The following is a 22,857-nucleotide window of genomic DNA, read 5'->3' on the forward strand; positions in this document are numbered from 1 at the left end:
TTTTTTTTTTTTTTTTTTTAAAGAAAAAGAGCCTCACTATGTTGCTGAGGCTTGTCTTGAAATCCTGGGCTCAAGCAATACTCCCACCTTGGCCTCCTGAAGTACTGGGATTACAGGCATGAGCTGCCATGCCCAGTCTGACAGGTAGTTTTTCTGTCCTCACCCTCCTCCCACCCTCGACCCTCAGGTAGGCCCTGGTGTCTGTTGTTCCCTTCTTTGTATCCACGTATACTCAATGTTTGCCTCCCACTTATAAATGAGAACATGCAGTATTTGGTTTTCTGATGCTGCCTTAGTTCACTGAGGATAATGACCTCCAGCCCCATCCATCTTGCTGCAAAGGATATGATCTCAATCTTTTTTATGACTGCATAGTATTCCGTGGCATATATGTACCACATTTTCTTTATTCAGTCTATCATCAATGGGCTTAAGTTGATTCAATGTCTTTGCTATTGAATATCACCTTACATTATGGAACACATTTCTCTACTCCTCATGTTCCCATAGGGGACTTTATATTGACTTTAACTTCTGCTACAGTAACATCTTTCAGTCCCTTCACAAAATCCTTTATAGGAGCTATCATTCTTTTTCTTGCTTTAAGTTTTAGAGGGTTAAACACATTTGACATCCAATCACTGACCAAATTGGCCTGTGGTTGTCCAGTTTGGTCTGTGATTGGATGTCAAATTCAGAGTTGAAATATTAACATGCCTTTTCTGGCCTAACATGACATTCTTTAAAGTGCTTTACCAGTAAAAACCAATAAAAGAGGTTAGATTTTGATCTCTATGTGCATGGTTCCCTTGTCTATCTTGAAACAAATTCTGAACTCAGGAAAGTAGGACTTAGTAAAAAATAAATAATATTTCTGGTGAGCTTCAAGTTTGGAAGTCACGAGGGGACTTACTTGAAGGAGAGATACAGAAGGACGTGCTCAGAACTGCTGGAAACCCACCAGAGTCAGCCATTCTCTCCAACTTGCCTGGAAGCTGCATCCTGCTTCTGGAACCAGAATGGCCACTCTTGAAATCCCTCTCTTTGTAGCTGACTAAAAAGTTGAAGGTAGGCCAGGTGCAGTGGTTCATACCTGTAAGCCCAGCACTCTGGGAGGCCGAAGTGAAGTGATCACTTGAGGTCAGGTGTTTGAGACCAGCCTGGGCAACATGGTGAAACCCCATCTCTACTAAAAACAAAAAAAATTAGCCAGGTGTGTGTGGCATGTGCCTGTAATCCCAGCTACTCAGGAGGCTGAAGCAGGAGAATCCCTTGAACCTGGGAGGCAGAGGTTGCGGCGAGCCAAGATCGCAACACTGCACTCCAGCCTGGGTGAGACTCGGTCTCAAAAAAAAAAAAAAAGAAGAAGAGAAGTTGAAGGCATACTCCTCCTTAAAGAGACAATCGAACCCAGTGATGTTGAAGCCAATCCAGTGATAGCCTCTGCTGGGCATGAAGCAAAACCACAGCCTTAAAGAGAATCACTGCTCTGATTCCAAGCCAGTAAGAAGGACGTAGGGACAGTCACAGATGTCTTGAACAAAGAGTGGCATGGATATGATATGACCAGTGATACAGACTCCACCTCTCTCATTTTTCTGTCTTCCTATAACTACCCACATTCCCTCCAACCCGATGCCTCCCGTGACTGCTCCATGAAAACTTTCATTTTTTACTGGAAACACAGTGAGAGGTGGAGCAGGCAGAAAGGAGTGTGCAGATGGAAGAAGAAGAAAGAAGTTCTGGGCAAGGAACTAAATCTTTTGAGAGGCCCTCATTTAAAAAAGGAATCCTAAACAAATACATTTTCTCAATCAAAGGGCTGGGGACTGTCATACTTTCTCTGAAGTACATTTTAGAGTTTAAGAACCATTAGAAGTTCCTTTTTAAAAATTCAGACCCTTGGCAGTTCAGTAAGTAAGCAGAAATGGTGAGGCTTTCAGGTAAAAATGGAAGTTTAAATGTATGAGGCAGAGGCCACCTTTGCTTCCTCCCAAACTCCATTCAGGAAGAGTAAAAGAATTTCTTTTCTAAAGACACGAACCAACAAGCACAGAGAGAATAAAGCAGGAGACCACTGCAGCAGAATATTGGAAGCTAGAATGCAGATGGATGCGTGGCAAATGACACAGCAGACCTGAATCCTAAGTTGGCGGTGGGGAAAGGTAAGACCCACCTCATTTTACCCCTTAGAAGCTCCAAAAGGCAATCCTAAACTAAGCAGGACCAGGTGCACATCTAAGAAGTGGTCGATCTGTAGAGAGTCTCCCCAACCCTGCACATCTGGGCTATTTGTCCATCCCACATACTCCTCAACAAATTTATTTTCTAGAAAGAGTAAAAGGAGGGCCACTGAACTGGCAGGTGTGGGGATGGAGAAGAAATGGCAGTTGAAGGCAAGTGAATGGAATTAGATGAATACATGCTCATAGGACACTTATTTGGTTCCAGAAGGCTGGCAGCCAGGCTTTCACTCTCTAAGAAACAGACTGAAAGAAGGGGGCCAGCCTAAGAAATCAGTCTATGGTGAAGCTGATGGTTGACAAGGCCTCCAAATGCATTCACAGCTTCCAATTCGTATTTCAGTCTCCTGCTCCTAAATGCTTGCATGCAAACTTCCAGGCACCTTTAGAAAGCCTCTAATGCAAAATCAAGATCCAAAAGGACAAGCAAATGAGAAAACAAAAAACAGAAACAAAGAATAAGACCATTATTAACTCCATCCAAGAAAAAAATTAACATGTACAGAAATAATAATGTAGTCACAGTTTTGCTACAAGCCTCAGCTCTTAAAAACACACAAAAATATAACGATATAAATGAAGGCTGGATGCAGTGGCTAGCCTGTGTGATCCTAGCACTTTGGAAGGCCTAGGTGGGAGGATCACATAAGATCAGTAGTTTGAGACCAGCCTGGGCAATACAGGGAGATCCCATCTCTACAAAAAAAATTTTTTTAATTAGCCATGTGCATTGGTGGTGCATGCCTGTGATCCCACCTACTCAGGAGGCTGAGGTAGGAGGATCACTTGGGTCCAGGAGGTCAGGCTGCAGTGAGCTGTGATCATACCACTGCACTCCAGCCTGGACGACACAGCAAGACCCTATGTCAAAGCAATAATATAAATGAAGAACACTGGTCCTATCAACATTATGATATTAATTACATTGAGAAGACAGGATTTTAGGAAGGGGGCCTGTGTTTGACGGAGTTGGGGGAGGGATGAAGACAGCTAAATCCTTACCTGCCATAGTGGGAAGACCAACTCCGAACAATAAAGTGTCTTATTAAAGGACAGGCAGGTAAATATCAAGTAATCAGGCAAAAGAGGTGAAAGTGGTTTCTTCTAAAAAGCAGGAAAAATGGAGGAAGAGGGATTGCAAAGAACTGCTGCTTGGGAAAACCCATTAGAATTATTTGACTCTTTAAATATTACATCTTTAATACGAAATAATTGAACTAATCAATTAGTTAAAAGGGAATCTTAAGAGAAAAAGAATAACACATCTGGTACTGAGGTACTATTAAAATGATGAAATATAACTCAGAAGAAAGAGGCAATTTAGAGATAAGGAGCAGGCACCAGCCTATTAAGAAATCCTTTTAAGAATGAAACACTGTGTACAACAGGCTTTCTCCCTACATTCCACTTTGAATTTTTGACCTGATTTTCTTGCTGCTGGTCTGGTTTTTGTACCATCCACCTAGTCCACGGGCAAGATGATACTTTCGGAAACAGCAGAAACTGAAACTACTTCCAAGAGAAAACACTGCTAATGGAGTAAGAGGTATTTTTGTTAGATCCCTGCACAAGGTCAACAGGACTCCATACAGAGTGCCCAATGCCATCACAGCCCAGCACCTTGATCAGAATGTCTATACCCTCGAGGTAACATGGGGAGGACACCAAAAGTCACAGGGGGACATGGCAGGGGAGAAAAATGGAGACTGGCAATTAAACAGTCAAAAACCTTAAATGACCCAGAGTTTAGGAGTGAGATAGCAATAGTGATAACAGAACCTGAAGTGAGTCCAATAAAAATATTTTAAAACTGTCATTGTTGTCTTGCAGTCTTCTCTGACGTCCAATAATGGAAATAAAATAATTTTTTAAAAATATCACCCAAACTCATATTTTAAGTGCTCAAGATGATTTCCTCCTACACAGCACACAAGTTTGTTTGTTTGTTTTACTCTCTTAGATTCCTAAAGTTCCTCTACTTAGTGGAGGGACTCACTGGAACTCACTCCTCATTTGGAATCAACTGTTTGATTGATTCAGACTTCAAGCATTTAAAAGCAAAAAAGTTTTCTTGGCTACCAAGTGACAGTCAAATCGGGGCAGATCAATTGGCTGGGCCAAATAAGAACCAGCCAGAAAACCAATTCCCAGAGACCCTGGTCAAACTCTTCTGAAAAGCTTCTCACTGGAGTCTGGCCCTGGGCTTCTTGCCTGGTTCCTGGTTGAATGCTGGAGCCCATGCTGAGATCACCGAGTGCTGCCCGTGCTCTGGAGTAGGTTTTCATTAGTTCCTTGCTATGAGGATGTTTCTAGTATCCTCATTTGGAAGAAAAGTATCTTTTGAGTTGTCTGTTCATAGATTATTTCAATATGCCCAATCTTGCATGAAGACTGCCCACCGCCATAGGGAATAACACCTAACCTCATCTTTCAATCAGCCTACAAAAAAGCAAAGAATAAGGTGGAAATACTGCTCCAGAAAGCAGAGCATGCATTCCCAAGACAAAGATAAATAATTTCAGGATTGTCTATTGTGTGGAATAAGCCTGCCTTTCAAGAGAATTAACAAAAGTTTACTGCTTTGGGATATGTCCATTCACTGAGTCCCACCTCTGGAATCTGACAGCTGGGGTTCGATTCCCTGCTCTGTATTTACCAGTTTGAGCTTATCATTTAATCTCTCTAATGCATCAGTTTCCTCATGTATAACAAGAGAATGATCATAGTATCTTGTTGTGAGGATTAAGTTAGGATTAAATTAGAGAATCTACAGAATGATCACTAGGCATAATAACTGGCACAAAGTAAGTGTTCAAGAAATGTCAGCTCTTGTCATCTGTTGTTGTAGTCTTCATCATTTGCAAGCTCTCAGCTTTACAGCTGCCTACCCTTGATGCTCAGGCTGATTTTCTGAAGGCAGACGCAAAGAGTGCTGAAGGTATGGCTGCCACATGTGTACTGAAAACCAAGACCTGATGAGGCCCACATATGGGCTTTAAGGTTGGATGGCATTAAAACACAGTCCACACAAAGCGATCCATTTAAAGGAGAACGACAACCTAAAGGGGGCATCCTGTATGACTTCATATAGAATGGGCCATTTGGAGACTATTTAAATGGTGTTTACTTTAAATGAGCCATCCTTGATGAAACAGACAGTGAATGCCTTCATTTTCCTTTTGATTCAATCCACTTGCACTAGACTCCCTTTGCTACACCAGCTGCAAAACAAAGAGAACACGCTGTACTTGAATTAACCCAGAATTTTTCCTCTGCAGAGGCCAGAAACCTATCATGCCACTGGATGATTTCACAGCCAGGCTGGGATTCATTAGCAAGACTAACAGAGAGGGGTGGCAGGAAGGGATGCAGAGGAAAACAGCACTCCCTAACTGCAGCACAAGCTGCCACCCAACTTGCCCTTCCTTCTGGACAGATTCTGTAAAGCTGGACTTCAGACTCCTTACTTTCTCCTATTAGACTCTATTTAGGGGGAGAACCCCTCATACATCAATTGTCTCACTAGAAAGATACACGTATCACATGACATATTGACAATAACAGCTGTTACAAGATCCAAATAGACATCTTCATCTCCACAACAGCACTGAAATTTTCCTTAAAGATGACTGTGCTTTTTGCAGGTAAAAAAGAACTTTAAATGGATCAATTTTCACATCACAAGACACAGTTTAAAATTCAGTTTTGGGCTGGGCACAGTGACTCACGCCTCTAATCCCAACACTTTGAGAGGCCAAGGCGAATGGATCACCTGATATCCAGAGTTCAAGGCCAGCCGGGTCAATATGGTGAAACCCTGTCTCTACTAAAAATACAAAAAATTAGCCAGGCGTGGTGGCAGGCATCTGTAATAATATCAACTCGGGAGGCTGAGGCAGGAGAATCACTTAAACCCAAGAGGCAGAGGTGGCAGTGAGCCGAGATGGTGCCACTGTACTCCAGCCTGGGTGACAAGGTGAGAGTCTCTGTATCCAAAATAAAAAATAAAAAAATAAAATATAGTTTTGAAAATAAGTATCATAAAGAGTGTTAAAACAGTTATCTTAATTATTTTTTCACTGACTATTCTAAAAACTGTCCAATGAATAGTTTTGAAGATTCTGTCTTCCACGGAAGGGAAGAGACATTCTCGGTGAGGAGGGAAAAAGGAAGAACACAAAGGAGTGGTGACTTCATGAAAGGAGGGAGAACTTTTTAAACCAAACCTGTGAGAAACTTAGCTAATTGAGATAATCATTTTTCATAAAAGAAGATATAGTAACAGAAGAAAAATCAAGATACTGTAGTCATTTTTACACATCAGTCATGCCTACCAATAGTAAACTAAATACAAAATTCATGGAAAGTCCATGTCCTATTCTTAGGTGAGTCTTAGATAAACCCACTCAATATAATTAAAGGTACAGCTATACCCACACCCACATAACCACTCTGCTTGTGCAGAGGCAAAGGCAGATCATAGCTCTGCAAAGTTAAGCATCACATGGAGCTTCGTATATTAAAGAATTACTGTTTTCATTGAAAATTAAAGCAGGCACTTAAATTCTTCCTATTAAAACCGTCCATTTTACTTTTTCAACCTCTCCACTATAGGTTAGACAAACAGTATGAAGCATTTGGAAATATCAAATTGATACACGCTTTTATTTAACATACAATCTTTCTTTCCTCAGTCCCTCAGTAGCCCCTGCTACTTTTCCTACCTCAAAATTGTTTCTTTCTCTCACCACAATTGCTTATTTCAGAAATTCCTGTCCAAACTATTCTATATGTTATGATTACTTTGGAACACCTTTGTATCATAAGTTAAAGATGCCTAACAATATTTGTAGGAATATGAACATACAGGAACATGTGCATTTATAAGTGCATATAGACATATTATATAGGATGTATATATTACATATATATTTTTTTTTCTTGAGACAGAGTTTCGCTCTTGTTACCTAGGCTGGAGTGCAATGGCGTGATCTCAGCTCACCGCAACCTCTGCCTCCTGGGTTCAGGCAATTCTCCTGCCTCAGCCTCCTGAGTAGCTAGGATTACAAGCACACGCCACCATGCCCAGCTGAATTTTTGTATTTTTTTTTTTTTTAGTAGAGACGTGGTTTCACCATGTTGACCAGGATGGTCTCGATCTCTTGACCTCGTGATCCACCCGCCTCAGCCTCCCAAAGTGCTGGGATTACAGGCGTGAGCCACTGCGCCCGGCCTATATTACATATTTTAAATGTATAATATACATAGATCTGTACAATAAATTAAAAAATATACACAAAAAGGAGGGCTCCCCATTTTGGGTGCTCTTCCCCCTTGGCCTCCTCCACTGCTTGGGTCTTTCAGCAAGCTCCAGCTTTCTGTCAGGACTCTGTAGATGCCGAGTCTACATCTTTTGGTTTTCTAAGTGAGTGCCACCCTCGTGAATACCCACAGCATGACTGCCTTTCGTTAGTTCTTCTCCGCAGTTGCTTAAGGGTTGTAACTGGCACCAGAACAAACGAGACAGTAAGACGCCCTGGGCTGGTAGGCACCAGCATTGCCTAACCAGGGTAATGTGCCAGGTCAAGCCACCGCTTCACAAGCACTGATGCTACCCAGCAAGGCTTCGGGTTTCCTTCCCTGCAACATGGTACTGCCTCAGGCACAGGAGAGGCAGGAGAGAATGACCTTCAAGATCATTCTTGTGAACTAGGTAAAAGAGCGCCACCTGCTGAACACAAGCACCTCTATAGGTTTTCCTCGTTGGCTAATGGGATACCTAAAGGAATACACCGCACCAGGCTTGTTATTCAAGTCTCACTGGTCACTCTGACTTTTGATGCAGGTAACCCAGTTCCCCTTAAGCTGGATCAGCTAACTGGACACCAAATCATAACTGCTCCAGATGGTCACAGGTCAACTTTACTGCTTTACTCACATGCAACATTCATGAATGTCAAGTCCAAGACAAAAATCCACAGCAACAAGGATTGGTATACATCTGCCTGCCAGAATCATCATTGTCTGAAAGAAACCATGATGACTTTCACATATGTCACGTATGGTAAGTGCAGTGCCAGGAGGGTAAGCAAGAACTAGTCAACAACAAATCACAAAACAAAAGAATTAACTGGACAGGCGTGGTGGCTCACGCCTGTAATCCCAGCACTTTGGGAGGCCGAGGCGGGCGGATCACAAGGTCAAGAGATTGAGACCATCCTGGCCAACACGGTGAAATCCCGTCTCTACTAAAAATACAAAAAAAAATTAGCTGGGCGTGCTGGCACGCGCCTGTGGTCCCAGCTACTCAGGAGGCTGAGGCAGAAGAGCTGCTTGAACCCTGGAGGTGGAGGTTGCAGTGGGCCGAGATTGCGCCACTGCACTCCAGCCTGGCGACAGACCAAGACTCCATCTCAAAAAAAAAAAAAGAAAAAAGAAAAGAAAAGAATTAACTGACAGAGATTTAGAAAGTACCGGCTCACCGGCATCTTTCTAACGGGAAAAGATGAATACATTTACCCTGTGCTCGTACCCTTTAAAAACAGGAATGTATGTGTACTGGCGTGGAATAAAGTTTCCCCAGTTCTGGAAACAAGGAGCTCTCTCTACTTTGCATTCTTTCTTTGTGAGGAAAATACTTAATCATAACCACTCCTAAATGCCTCTTAATTTACCATTTCCTCATACGTAATTCCTGGTTGCATACGATGGGAGCAGTCTAAATAGTATTGCTCATTTTGAAAAGCTGGCTTTCAATTGCACGCTGGAGGGTCTGGGCTCTCAGATCTCGGCTTTTTCCTGGAATTTCCCACACAAAGTCAAAAGAAAGAGAATGTCAGAGAGTTGGTCTATTGGGCAGGCCAGAGAGTAGCATTTTGCCCAGAATGAAGTAATGTCTACAGTCTTACTTTTGCACAGAAAAATGAAATCAGATCCTATGCAAGGGCACATGCAGTTTTTAACACCTTCCACTTGTTCATGTGCTTTTTCTCCTTCATCTGGAAAAAGCTTACATTAGGCAGTCTTCTTAATTTACTTAAGGCTTCCCACAAAAAATAGAAGCAGAGTATTTTATTTTTCTAGGAAGCAGGAACACACTAAATTGGACTCCTGTAGAGTCCAAATAAAGCTATACAAAAAATTACTAGAAGAAAATAATAATGTTCTAAACCAATTGTTTTTAAAATTTGTTGAGGCTGGAAAAAAGGCATAAACTGTAATTAAGCAGAAAAACCAAAAGAAATGATCCTGAAGTCAATTTTGTTACTATCACCAGTAGTTTTAAATGTTTATTCCATGAAAAATACTACTTCTGCCTGATTATAGAGAACACATTTATTCCACAAATATATATTAGGTACTTATTCTATACAAGGCACTGTATTAGGCATTGGGTCTCTGCACTCAATAGCTAAATTTTGGTAGAGAATAAGGCCAATAATAACTTACAGGATAACATCTCTGTCTGCCCAAATCGCATTATGCTGAGGAAGTTTAATAATAAAGGAGCCAAGCAAGTTAATCTAAACCTATGGCCTTGACTTAGCCTTCTTAAAAAAAAGAGTAACAACTACTCAGTTAATAGAATTCTTACAATGGTCATCACCCTTCATCCAAACCATTATCCTTCATTTTAAAAATAGTTAGGAGAAATGATTTCCCTTATGAAGCAAGGACCCCGGAGGTCTGTCTTCTGATTTCTGTACCCTGCCCAAGGGCTGCTGTCATTTCTGTCGCTGTTATCTGCTCCCAGGTGCTTTGCTTCTTTGGGAAAATCAGCTGGTGCCTGGCAAACGTGCTAATCAGGCCTATGTGTCACTGTGATGGAAACTGTGACTTGCTGGGTCGTGCTTTGCCAGTCATGTTTTCAAAGATAGCTCATCTCTTTAAAGGGCATTGTGCACAACGAAGTAGAGGTCCTATGAGACCAATCTGTCAATCAAGAAAACATGACTTAGAAAGGAAATAGCAACATCTTGTATCCACATCCCTCTCTCTATGGAGTGCAGATACATTTGCAGACATTAGTCTATCCTCAGAACAGCCATTTTGGTTCTAGCAAACAGCTTTATTAGTACTATTTGCTGATTATCCTCTGATAAACCCCATCTGTGGGAGAAATTGCAGTATTAGGCATGAAGTTCTTTTTTTTTTTTTTTTTTTTTTTTTTTTTTTTTTTTTTTTTTTTTTTTTTTTTTATGGAGTTTCGCTCTTGTTACCCAGGCTGGAGTGCAATGGCGTGATCTCGGCTCACCGCAACCTCCGCCTCCTGGGTTCAGGCAATTCTCCTGCCTCAGCCTCCCGAGTAGCTGGGATTACAGGCACGTGCCACCATGCCCAGCTAATTTTCTGTATTTTTAGTAGAGACGGGGTTTCACCATGTTGACCAGGATGGTCTCGATCTCTTGACCTCGTGATCCACCCGCCTCGGCCTCCCAAAGTGCTGGGATTACAGGCTTGAGCCACCGCGCCCGGCCCAGACATGAAGTTCTTTTATCTTGTCTCGCTTAATTCTCCCTCAGCTTGAACTCACAAAGTTTGTTCTGTGATATCACATAAGGCGAAAGTGGTGTAAACATAAGCAAATCTCAATAAGCATCTATTTTATTACTCTGTCCTCAACGGCAATTATGGGGGTGGGGGGGGGCCTATAGATACATTCCTTGGGGTACAAAAGTTTTCCATAAAAATTTCAAAGTTAATTTTTAATTTTTTGATGATAACCTTCAAATAGATACACAACAACTGACAGATGGATATGGCAGAGGTCAGAAACCTTCTGTAAAAGATCGAGTAACAAATATTTTAGGCTTTGCAGGACCTTGCTGCCAATACTCAATTCTGCTGTTATAACATGAAGGCAGTCAAAGACAATGGCCATGAGCCAATAAAACTTTATTTACAAAAATAGGCAGTGGACTAGATTTGGCCAGCTGACCCCTAAAATCATCCAGATCTGGGTACTGCCAAATGATTTCAGAGTTCCCATCTGCATTAATGTGTATGATTGCACAGGGACGTGTGGGACTGCGATAATTATCAAGAGATAATGAGAAAAGAACATAAGGATGATGCTTTTGGCTGAGTAAAGGCCAAATGACATCACAGCATGCAAAAGTTTACAGCAGATAAAAGACAAGTGGTGGAGAACTGGATTATCATGTGGCTCAGGGTAGAACAGGTGTTAAGTCTCAAAAGAAACTGCACGGAGCCAACAACATCACATTCATATTGTGAGGGGCAATTTCATCTCAGCAAAATATTAATCTTTACATTTGATTTAAGTTATAAATTTGAATTTTATTGATTTTCTAGCTTGATCTGCATTTCATTTATAATTTTATTTCGGCTATATGGATGTGTAAGAGTTGTAAGAATACAGAGTTCATATCTAGTCTTAGATTTAGAGTTTTTGAAATGTCATTCTAATATAAATAATTTAAGTAACTGGGGTAAATCATGAGACCTTTCTTTCTCTCTAAAAAGAAGAATAATGCTCAAGTTTGGAAAACACTGTCAAACACGAGGCTTTAACTGCAGGGCCAAACCATGAATGAGAAAATAGGCAGGCTTGGTGAGGTGAGGGTGGGGAGAGCCACATGGCATCTTGGGAAGTGTAGTTATCACAAGCACACCGTTATAGGCAGAAATGGGAGCAGGCCACGTATCACTGCCTATCTGAAATTGTAATGTTTCATATACCCAATCAATTCAGCATGTCAGGGAACCAAACAGGGCAGAGAACGCCTATGTCAGTCTAGCAGAACTTGACTGAACAACTGCCAACAAGACACTAGAGCCCAGATAAAGGAGTTGCATGTACCTGCCAACCTTTCATCTGTTGAAATGAGACGGGGTTTTGGTACACACACATGTGGGAATTGAATGGGGCTAAAGGGAATCCACACATTTTATCCTGTCTGTTGGTACACACCAGAAAGGAAAGCCATGAGAGCCATAGGAAAAAATATATATGCAGAATAAAGGTAAAACAAGACATCATTCTAAGGACTCAGAGGAAGAAGAGCATCAGAAATCAGTTTATGACTGAAACCCAAACAAGATTCGGAAACTGACATCGTCATTATGATAAAAGAAGATATAACTTCTATGACACAACAATAAAAAGCCATGAGGAGATAACAGGCTGAAACATAAGAATAACAGACTGAGATCAAAAACCAACAAAGAAAGAACATTTTTTAACATGAATGATTAAAAGAAAACTAATGTTAAAATAACATAATGTAAATCTCTACTACTGAAATTAGAAAAGAACAAAAATGTAACTATGGAAAATCAGTGGTATAAAGCAGAAATAAAAATGAAAAGGCAATCTACACATACTGGAAGAATATATTTGTAATACATATACCTGGCAAAAAGCTTGAACCTAAAATTATATAAAGTATTCTTTTTTTTTTTTTTATTGAGACAGTGTCTTGCTCTATCGCCCAGGCTAGAGTGTAGTGGTGTGATCTCAGCTCACTGCAACCTCTGCCTCCTAAGCTCAAGTGATTCTCTCACCTCAGCCTGCCAAATAGCTGGGATTACAGGCACGCACCACCATGCCCAGCTAATTTTTGTATTTTTAGTAGAGATGGGGTTTCACCATGTTGGCCAGGCAACTCTCGACCTCCTGACCTCCAGTGATCCACCCGCCTCAGTCTCCCAAAGTGCTTGGATTACAGGTGTGAGCCACTGTGCCTGGCCCAGTCTATATTCTTATAACCTAATAAATAATAAAACAACCAAAAACTCCATATTAAAAGAAAAATGAGCAAATGACATGAACAAATGCTTTTCAAAAGAGGATATAAGAATGTGCAATAAGTATATGAAAAGGTGCTCAACATTGTCATCAGTGAAATGCAAATTAAAACCATAATGAGATCGTATTTTACACCCAGTTAGAGGACTAAAATTAAAAGGACTGAAAATACCAAGTGTTTCCAAGGATGAGCAGCAGCTAGAACTCTCACACGTTGCTGGTAAGAATATAAAATGATGAAACCACTTTGGAAATAGTTTGGCAGATACTCACAAACTTAAGCATATACTTACATGATCTAGCAATTTTACTCTTAAGTATTTACCCAAGAGAAATGAAAACCTATGTCCACAAAAAGATTAATACACACGTTCACAGCATATTTTCCATAATGGCCAAAAACAGTCTAAATTGTCCACCAATGAGTGCATGGATAAACAAATTGTGGGTTTATTCACACAAGACACCACTATTGATAAATTTTAAAAAATAAGCTAGTGACACCTGCAGTAATATGGATGAATCTCACAAACATTATGCTGAATAAAATAGAGGGGCACTGAATGACTCTATTTATATGAATTTTGAAAAGAAGTCAAACCGGTCTATACTGAAGGAAATCAGATCAGTGGTTGGCTGGAATGGGGTTAGAAGAAATGTGTGCCAGGGCACAGGGGAATTTCTGGGGTAACAGAAATGTTCATGGAGTGATGATTAATTACATAAGTGTGTTTATCTATGAAATCTCATTGAACAACACATTTAAGATATGCACATTTATGGCCAGGCATGGTGGCTCATGCCTGTAATTGAGCACTTTGGGAGGCCAAGGTGGGCGGATCACTTGAGGACAAGAGTTCAAGACCAGTCTGGCCAACATGGCGAAACCCTGTCTCTACAAAAATACAAAAAAATCAGCCAGGTGTGGTCGTGTGCCCCTGTAATACCAGCTACTAAGGACACTGAGGGACGAGAATTGCTTGAACCAGGGAGGCAGAGGTTGCAATGAGCTGATATCGCACCACAGCACTTCAGCATGGGTGACAGAATGATACTCTCTAAAAAAAAGTACATATTTATTATATATGTGTGGTGGTTAATTTTAGGTGTCAACTTGACTGGATTAAGGAATACCTAGGGAACTGGTAAAGCATGGCTTCTGGGTGTGTCTGTGAGGCGGTATTTCAGAGACTGGCCTGAGAGTTGGTGGACTGAGTGGGGAAGATCTGTCCTTAATGTGGGTGGGTCACCTAATCAGACAGGGACCCAGATAGAACAAAAAAGGAGATCAAAGGATTTGCGCTCTCTTTCTCCTACAGCTGGTATATTCTCCTCCTCTTGTACATGCTCTCTTGCTTTGGGGACTCCAGAATTTACAATAGCAGCACCCTGGGCTCTCAGGCCTTTGGCCTTAGACTAAGAATTACACCATGGGCTTACCTAGTTCTAAGACTTTAGAAATTAGACTGAGCTACCAGCATCCCGAGGTCTCTAGCCTGTTGTAGATCTTCTCATCCTTCATAGTCACATGAGTCAATTCCCCTAATAAATCCCTTATCATCTATCTATCTTTCTGTCTATCTCCTATTGATTCTGTCTCTCTGGAGAACTCAATATAGTATGTAAGCTATATATACTATATTAATTGATTAAAAACAAAGGCACCCACATCTAGAGTCATTTTAGAAAGTTTTACAGTACATACAGGTAAATTTTTTAAAAAATTACATGAACATCTAAACAGAAAAATCAGATGACTTTCAAAGAACACAAAAAAAATTTGGTATCATATTTCTCCTGAGAAATACTAGATAAGAGATGATAATGGAAACAAGTAGAGTTGTTAAAGAGGGGAAAAAGTGACTCAAGAATGTTATACTTCAGTTAATAGAGTTGCTACAAATAAAAAATTACAAAAGAATGTTATACCTAGCCAAGGATTGTTCATAAATGAATATTTAACAAAAAACCAATCCATACATCCACCTTTCTAAAAAAAAATTTGAAGCTATTTCCCAGGCAACTTAAGAGGTTAAGAATGAAGAAAATCTAAATACTTACTATAAAATCATTTGAAACTGAATGAAAATATAATACAATAATAGTAATTCCTAGCAAAAATATAATACAAAAAAATTATAGAGAAAATGTGAGTCCTAAATCCCAAATTTTATTAAGTAAAACTGGAGAATATGGGTGCAGAAGGATAATGAAGTAAATACCCATCCAATTCCTTATTTAATATGAAGTGCAGACCGGAGACAATGGTTAACTAAATTGTAAAAGACTCATTTATGGGATACTCATAGCCATAAAAATAATGAGAAAAGGTGTAGTAGCTCACGCCTGTAATTCTAGCACTTTGGGAGGCTGAGGAGGCTGAGGCATGTAGATTCCCTGAGCTCAGGAGTTCAAGATCAGCCTGGGCAACACAATGAAACTCCATCTCTACTAAAATACAAAAAATTAGCCTGTGTGGTGGCATGCACCTGTAGTCCCAGCTGCTCAGGAGGCTGAGGCAGAAGAATTGCTTGAACCCAGGAGGGGGAGGTTGCAGTGAGCCATCATCACGCCACTGCACTCCAGCCTGGGCGACAGAGTAAGACTCTGCCTCCAAAAAATAAATAAAAATAAATAAATGAGGAAGCTCTTTATGTTCTGATACAAAATATCTACAAAATAAATTTATTCTGGCCGGGCACGGTGGCTCATGCCTGTAATCCCAGCACTTTGGGGGGCCGAGGCGGGTGGATCATGAGGTCAAGAGATCGAGACCATCCTGGCCAACACGGTTAAACTCCATCTCTACTAAAAATACAAAAAAAATTAGCCAGGCGTGGTGGCACGTGCCTGTGGTCCCAGCTACTCAGAAGGCTGAGGTGGAAGAATCGCTTGAACCCAGGAGGCAGAGATTGCGCCATTGCACTCCAGCCTGGTGACAGAGCAAGACTCCATCTCAAAATTAACAAATAAATAAATAAATAAATTTATTCTAAAAGGAAAGTATAATAGAAAAAATGTGTCTGGCATGCCACAATTTGTACAACAGAGAAAAAACATATTATTCAAGAGAAATTGGTAACCTTGGTTGCCTGGGTAAGTGATATTGGGTGTCTGCGAAATAGAGGTAAGGAAGACTTTATTACAAATGCTTTGTCCTTTGTTATTCTATAAATGAACCATGTAAATGTTACTTATTTTTTATTTATTTATTTTTTATTTATTTGTTTATTTATTTTGAGATGGAGTTTCGCTGTTGTTGCCCAGGCTGGAGTGCAATGGCACGATCTCGGCTCACCGCAACCTCCGCCTCCTGGGTTCAAGCAATTCTCCTGCCTCAGCCTCCCGAGTAGCTGGGACTACAGGCACGCACCATCATGCCCAGCTAATTTTTGTATTTTTAGCAGAGACGAGGTTTCACCTTGTTGACCAGCATGGTCTCGATTTCTTGACCTTGTGATCCACCCGCCTTGGCCTCCCAAAGTGCTGGGATTATAGGCGTGAGCCACCGCGCCTGGCCACTACTTATTTTTTAAAACAAAATTTTTAAATGTGTTGTTTTTAAGAATCAAGTAAATACTCATTGGTGACTTCAGCACATATGTAAATCTAGCTTATGATAAAGACATCACAAAATTTAAAAATTCAATAAATGATCCTGAAGCAACTGGTTTTCTATTTGAAAAAAAAGGACAATGTTTAGTCCTCATTTCACAGCCTGATGAGAATAAATTACAGACTGATTAAAGAGTCATGAAATTAAACCATAATAATATTAGAACAAAATCAATCTTAATCTAATAAATTTAACTTCATAAAAATAGACACATCATATAAAATTAAAAGATACACCAAAAGCTGGGGACAATGCTTTTCACAAATATAAGAAATTTGTATCTTTATTTTTCTTAAAGAGCCAATAAAATTAAAAAATAAGACAAACTTGGCAAAAACCTAAATCTTCACTATAAGTATAAAAATGGGCAAAGGAAATAAACAGAAAATGAAACGGGTTAAGAAACATACTTACTAATAATCAAAGTAATCCAAATTAAAGAGACACTTCCTGCCTATCAGATAGGGACCCTCATAACTACAGATGAATGCATAAATCGGCACAGCCTTTCTAGAAAACACTATGAGATATACACCGACAGCCTTAAACATGTTCTGACTTTTGACTTAGTAATTCTGTCTCCCCTGGGATTTAATGCAACTTTATTTATAACAGGGAAAAAACTGAAATAATCAAAATATTTAACACAGAAATGTTAAATTCTGATATATTCATATAAAAAACATTGTGCCAAAGTTAAAATAATATTTTTAAAAATTTAATGACCTGAAAAAAGTTTAAGATACGCTATAAGTGAAAAAAGCAGAATAAATACCATCATATGCTATCACAATTTTGGGATTATAACTGTACAAAACATAATAAATTTTAAATACTGAAAGGAAATACAATACAATCTTAGCAATAATTTTCTTTATTTAAATTCATTTTTACCTTTCTGTATATTTTAAAGTTTCTATAATAAATAAGTGCGAGGAGATGCCGTATTTTAAACAAAGAAATAATATAACTATAAAAATGTTTCCTGGCCAGGCACAGTGGCTCACACCTTTGGGAGACTGAGGTGGGCAGATCGCTTGAACCTAGCCATTCAAGACCAGCCTGGGCAACATGACAAACTTTCATCTCTACCAAAAACTGCAAAAATTAGCTGGGTGTGGTAGCATGCCCTTGAAGTTCCAGCTACTTAGGAGGCTGAGGTGGGAGGATCAATTGAGCCTGGCAGGTCAGGGCTGCGGTGAGCTGTGACCAAGCCACTGCACTCCAGCCTGGGCAACAGAGTGAGACCCTGTCTCTCAAATAAACAAATTATTTCCTGGCATCAACATCCGCAGGATCTCTACTGAAAAAGTTAATTGTTGCAATAAGTAATTTGTAGATAAAACCCTGAAGATACATTAGCGCTGCCTTCCATCTTTCTTTCTTTCTTTTCTTTTTTTGAGACAAGAGTCTCACTCTGTCACCCAGGCTGGAGTGCAGTGGTGCAATCTTGGCTCACTGCAACCTCTGCCTCCTGACTTCAAGCAATTCTCCTGCCTCAGCCTCCTGAGTAGCTGGGACTGCTGTTTGCCACCATGCCCGGCTAATTTTTTTGTATTTTTTACTACAGACGGGGTTTCATGGTGTTAGCCAGGTTGGTCTCAATCTCCTGACCTCGTAATCCGCCCGCCTCGGCCTCCCAAAGTGCTGGAATTACAGGCGTGAGCCACTGTGCCCAGCCACCTTCCATCCTTCTTATATACCTTTGGTTCAGAACTTCACACAGGCAAATAGTGTGTAGCACAGATACTTCACTAGGACAACTTCAGTGGGCCAGCCAACAAGAGCACTATCTCTTAACATAATGAATAACCATGTACAGACACCATAACAAACCACAAACAACGCAACTGCAATGGTGTTTTCATGATACATTTGCTGGTTCAGAAAGTCTTCAATCAAGACCACCTACTTATGGCCCACAAACCACAAGGTGAAAGCAACTGCTGAAATAATCTATAAACTGACAACTTTCGTATGAAGAGTCCCAAATCCCGTGCCCAGGCTCCTAAGTGTCCCTCCCCATCCCCTGCTTGTTTCCTCTGGCAGGATGTTTTATATTATGTTCATTTCCAACCCAGCTAATAAAGGAGCTCTTTAAAGTTTAGAAAAACACTGCTTATTGGGTTCCTGGGTCCAGCATGTGTGCAATACATAAATAAGCAAAGAACACATGTACAGTACCTTCCCAAAGCTGTGTTGGCTTGGCAAAATTCTCCCCACTCATTAAAACAACAAAAGATGCAGCTGCTCGAACTGTAGCCTGCCATGTTGACATGGCAACGGGTGGCTCCTGGCATGGAAAAAGGGCCCTGTTGTTTATGGGAGATCCCACAGTATAAACACATGGCCTGCAGAAGAGAGACAAAGAAAGGGGGAGAATCTTTAAAATGAGTTGACACTTTTCTCACCACCAAGGTAGTAAAGGTTAAGTTGAGCTTTCAAAGAAAACATTTGAAACTTTGCAGTTGACTGATTTCAGAGTATTTTGAACTGAAGCTGCCAAGGGCTGGCTATGTGAATAGCTGAGTGGTTATTTCTCTCAAATGAATTTCTTAAATATGTAAAAAGAGTTGGTTTTTTTAAGGAGAAAAATATTTTTTTGGATAAAGTTTTACATACTAGTCTGCCAAGTTATAATTTATATTACCCTTGCCCCCTCCCCTCAGGCCCTGATGCCTTCAAAAGAAAAGTTTGAGAGACATTCTTACAAACCTTTTGGAAAGCATTCTGGAAAAGAAAATATGTTTGGAGATCACGGAGATATTAATGCTTGGAAAAACAAGCTGGTGGTCTCAGTATCCAGGGCTGGCAGGCAGATACCCCCAATCTTGGAAACCACCATCTCAAATGGAACCCTTGTGGGAATCCTTGTGTGGAGGCCAAGAACAGGGGCTGGCATATAAACAGGACTGTGGGTCACAACAACGAGGCCTGTGATGGGAAAGCCAAGGGTGCAGTTGTTACCAAAGTAAGCATACAAAACCAGTGACATGGCATCAGGACTCATTCTGCCATGAGTCCTAATGGAATCAGAAAGTACAATCCCGTCCAATCCAAGAAAAATCCCTCCCATGACAGAGTCATGGTTGATAAAGATGGAAAAGATCCTCAAGATCTTTTCTTGACACCACAGAGTCGAAGGTACAAGACTGAATCCTCAGAAAAAACTTAGGAAAATGTTTCCACTTTCTGTTTTTCAGTTATGACAAATATATAGTTTTGGTCAGCTTGACTTATAAATGAATAGAGCAAAGCACTACTTCTTTTGGATAAACTGGTTTTCCTTTTTCATTAACATCATTATAATTGAGCATTTATCGTGTTCACACAACGTGCAAGAAAAATCAGAATGATGGTTCGACTCTATCAGTCAGGGTCTTGTGTGGAAAAGAGAAACCAGTCCAGGTCTTAACAAACAGGTAATTCAATCTTCGAAATGAGTTATACAAACGATAGAAGAGCTGAGAGACCAATTAAAGGACAGTAAGACAACCCAGGGATTGGCCACAGCAGTAATCAGCTGTGACTCCTCAGACTGGAAGAGCTGGTTGTTACTGGCTGTTACTGGGTTATACGGCAGGGGTCATCTGGCAGAAGCCAGAGTCACAGTGGGGACTGTCCGGGGGGAGCTGGGACCAGAGGAGACTCAGCCACACTGGAGCTGCCAAAGGAAACAGGAGGAGGAGAAACAACTTACTTCCAGCCAACTCCTGCTTTCAAATCTTCCACCAGTGGCCCCCACTGGCCAAACCTAGCAGGAAGCCAGAAGACTAGAGAGCCTAGGAAATGAAGTTCCTCGTCATTTAGAGAAGGTCACAAAAAGAGCACATAAAATGGGTCTCAGAGGCCGGGCGCGGTGGCTTACGCCTGTAATCCCAGCACTTTGGGAGGCCGAGGCGGGTGGATCACGAGGTCAAGAGATCGAGACCATCCTGGTCAACATGGTGAAACCCCGTCTCTACTAAAAATACAAAAAAAATTAGCTGGGCATGGTGGCGCGCGCCTGTAATCCCAGCCACTCAGGAGGCTGAGGCAGGAGAATTGCCTGAACCCGGGAGGCGGAGGTTGCGATGAGCCGAGATTGCGCCATTGCACTCCAGCCTGGGTAACAAGAGCGAAACTCCGTCTCAAAAAAAAAAAAAAAAAAAAAAAAAAAATGGGTCTCAGAGCAAACAGGCAGCTGCTGTACGCTTATCCCACAAGTATGCATGCCATGATAACGCGAAGGTTTGACGTGGGGCAGGGAAGATTAGAAAGTCTAAACACCTTTGTACCAGCTGCGCTGCCAACTTATCAAATGACTGTGGGGAAGTTCCTCAACTTCTGAGTCACAGGTGAAATCGGTATTGGGCCGGTGAAGCGGGAAGCAAGAAGTGACTTCTATTGTCTGTTCTGTTCAATAAGCACCTTATTTACCTAGTATAAGTCTGTGTTGTGGGTCTTCCCTTGCCTGAACGGGGAACAAATCCTCCCCAAACAACTGGCTTGCCAAGATGTTGCTCTCCTCCCTATAAGGTTGTGTTGGAGGCCATGCTGGCATATTATTACACATTCCACTTGTGCCCTTAGGTATGTGGCCCCCAGGGCTGCCTCCATCAGCTTCCACACCTCTTCCCCAAAGCAACAATCGGATCTGAGATGAGGTCAAATCCGAGAAACACGGGAGATGAAAAACCAGGACTTGGTAAGTGATTTGCTGAAAAAGAGGGAGAAGGAAAGGAAGGCTTTTCTGAGGAGGCAGCTGCCAAGCTGGCCCCCAATAGCCCCTTCTTCCCAATATTTACATCCTTGTGTAGTCTCCTTCCATACCGTACCAGGTCTGTGTGACCAAAGAGACCTGGGTAGAGCCAACAGGCAGCTGCAGTACTCTCCTCCTATAGTATGTATGCAGTGATAATGCAAAGGTTTGACCTGGGACAGGGAGAGATCAGAAAGTCTAAACATTGTCTGATAAGAAGGACCAACAGGATACAGCAAAGGTGATGGCATGTCACTTCTGAGACAATTTTAAAATCTGTGGTTTTCATCTTAGACTATCTTTTCTCGCTCTGTCCCCCATCATTCACTCTAGGTCATGAGTGTCAGGGAGTCACTTAGGCAGCCTAGAGAGGCACCCACATGGTAAGAAACGGACACCTTTGTCCAACAGTCAGTGAAGAACCAAGGCCTGCAACAGCCATGCAAGTGAGTTTGAAAGAGGATTTCCCAGCTCCTGGCACGCCTTGAGACACCTGCAGCCCCGGCCAACAGGTGGACTCTAACTTGCAAGATATCCTGAGCAAGAGATGCTGGCTAAGCTGCTCCTGGATTCCTGAGCCTCAGAAACTATGAGAGATAATCAGCATTTTTTCTTTTAAGCTGCTAAATATGGGGGTGAATGTCATGCAGCCATAGTTAACACAGAATTTTCTGAGGTTTCTGGCTCAAGTGGTAAGATGGATGGTAAAGCTATTGAACAAGAAAGGAGGATGAGGGTGGGTCCAAGGAGAAAGGTGGAGGGTATGCACCTGTTTAATTTGCTTATAAAGGATTTCACATAAGCATATGACAGAAGACACTTTCATGGACACTGTATGTTTTCCTAATCCCAAACGGTGTGGTGTCCATGAATGGGTTTAGATGTCTGAAATCAGACCTACCTGAAAAAATTTGAAAATGATAATTTGATGAAGTAGGAAGTGTAGACATCGCAGGCATATATGAGTCAGTTGATGAGGGGGCAGTCCTTCCACTGACTAGATGAAAATCTACCATGTTATCACCATCCTTTCCTCCCCGGTTCGGTAGTTTGTCCTCTTTAGCTACCTAGTTCTCGACACTTTGTTCTAGAATTTTGTCCTGATCCCTTCTGTCATGCTCTTGAAAGTTCCTTCTGCCATTGTGCATCTGGGCACCTGATCCCTCCCATCAAGGGGGTTAGTTACCTCGCCAGGCCCCAGCAAGCTCTCGCCGCCACCCTCCCCAATGTCCCCACAATTCTCTATCCCACCCTCCTCTTTCCATGGCTGTGTTATCTTTTCTGCTGAAGTCTAACCTTTTTTTCTGGCTTCCACTCGGTACCCAGAGCTGTAACTCTGAACGTGTAGATCAAGTCAGCAATCTAAAAGACACACCCCGGCTGGGCGGGATGGCTCAAGCCTGTAATCCCAGCACTTTGGGAGGCCGAGGCGGGTGGATCACGAGGTCAAGAGATCGAGACCAACCTGGTCAACATGGTGAAACCC

The 22,857-nt window shown here is 41.3% G+C and overlaps 1 protein-coding gene across 15 annotated transcripts in view; it reads right to left on the reverse strand.

Moving 5' to 3' along the window:
• Positions 1 to 22,857, reverse strand: part of AOPEP (aminopeptidase O (putative)) — a 379,056-nt gene that overhangs the window by 309,159 nt on the left and 47,040 nt on the right. For all 15 annotated transcript variants that reach the window (XR_005203205.1, XR_005203206.1, XR_001830582.2 and 12 more), the window contains one exon: positions 18,815 to 18,981. Coding sequence is in view for 10 of the 15 variants with exons in the window: in XM_017547221.2 (XP_017402710.1) it covers positions 18,815 to 18,981 (167 nt within the window). In the remaining 5 variants the exon portion in view is untranslated. The remainder of the gene's footprint in view (positions 1 to 18,814; positions 18,982 to 22,857) is intronic.

Source organism: Cebus imitator, unplaced genomic scaffold (assembly GCF_001604975.1).
Source record: "Cebus imitator isolate Cc_AM_T3 unplaced genomic scaffold, Cebus_imitator-1.0 Scaffold196, whole genome shotgun sequence".
NCBI lineage: Eukaryota > Metazoa > Chordata > Mammalia > Primates > Cebidae > Cebus > Cebus imitator.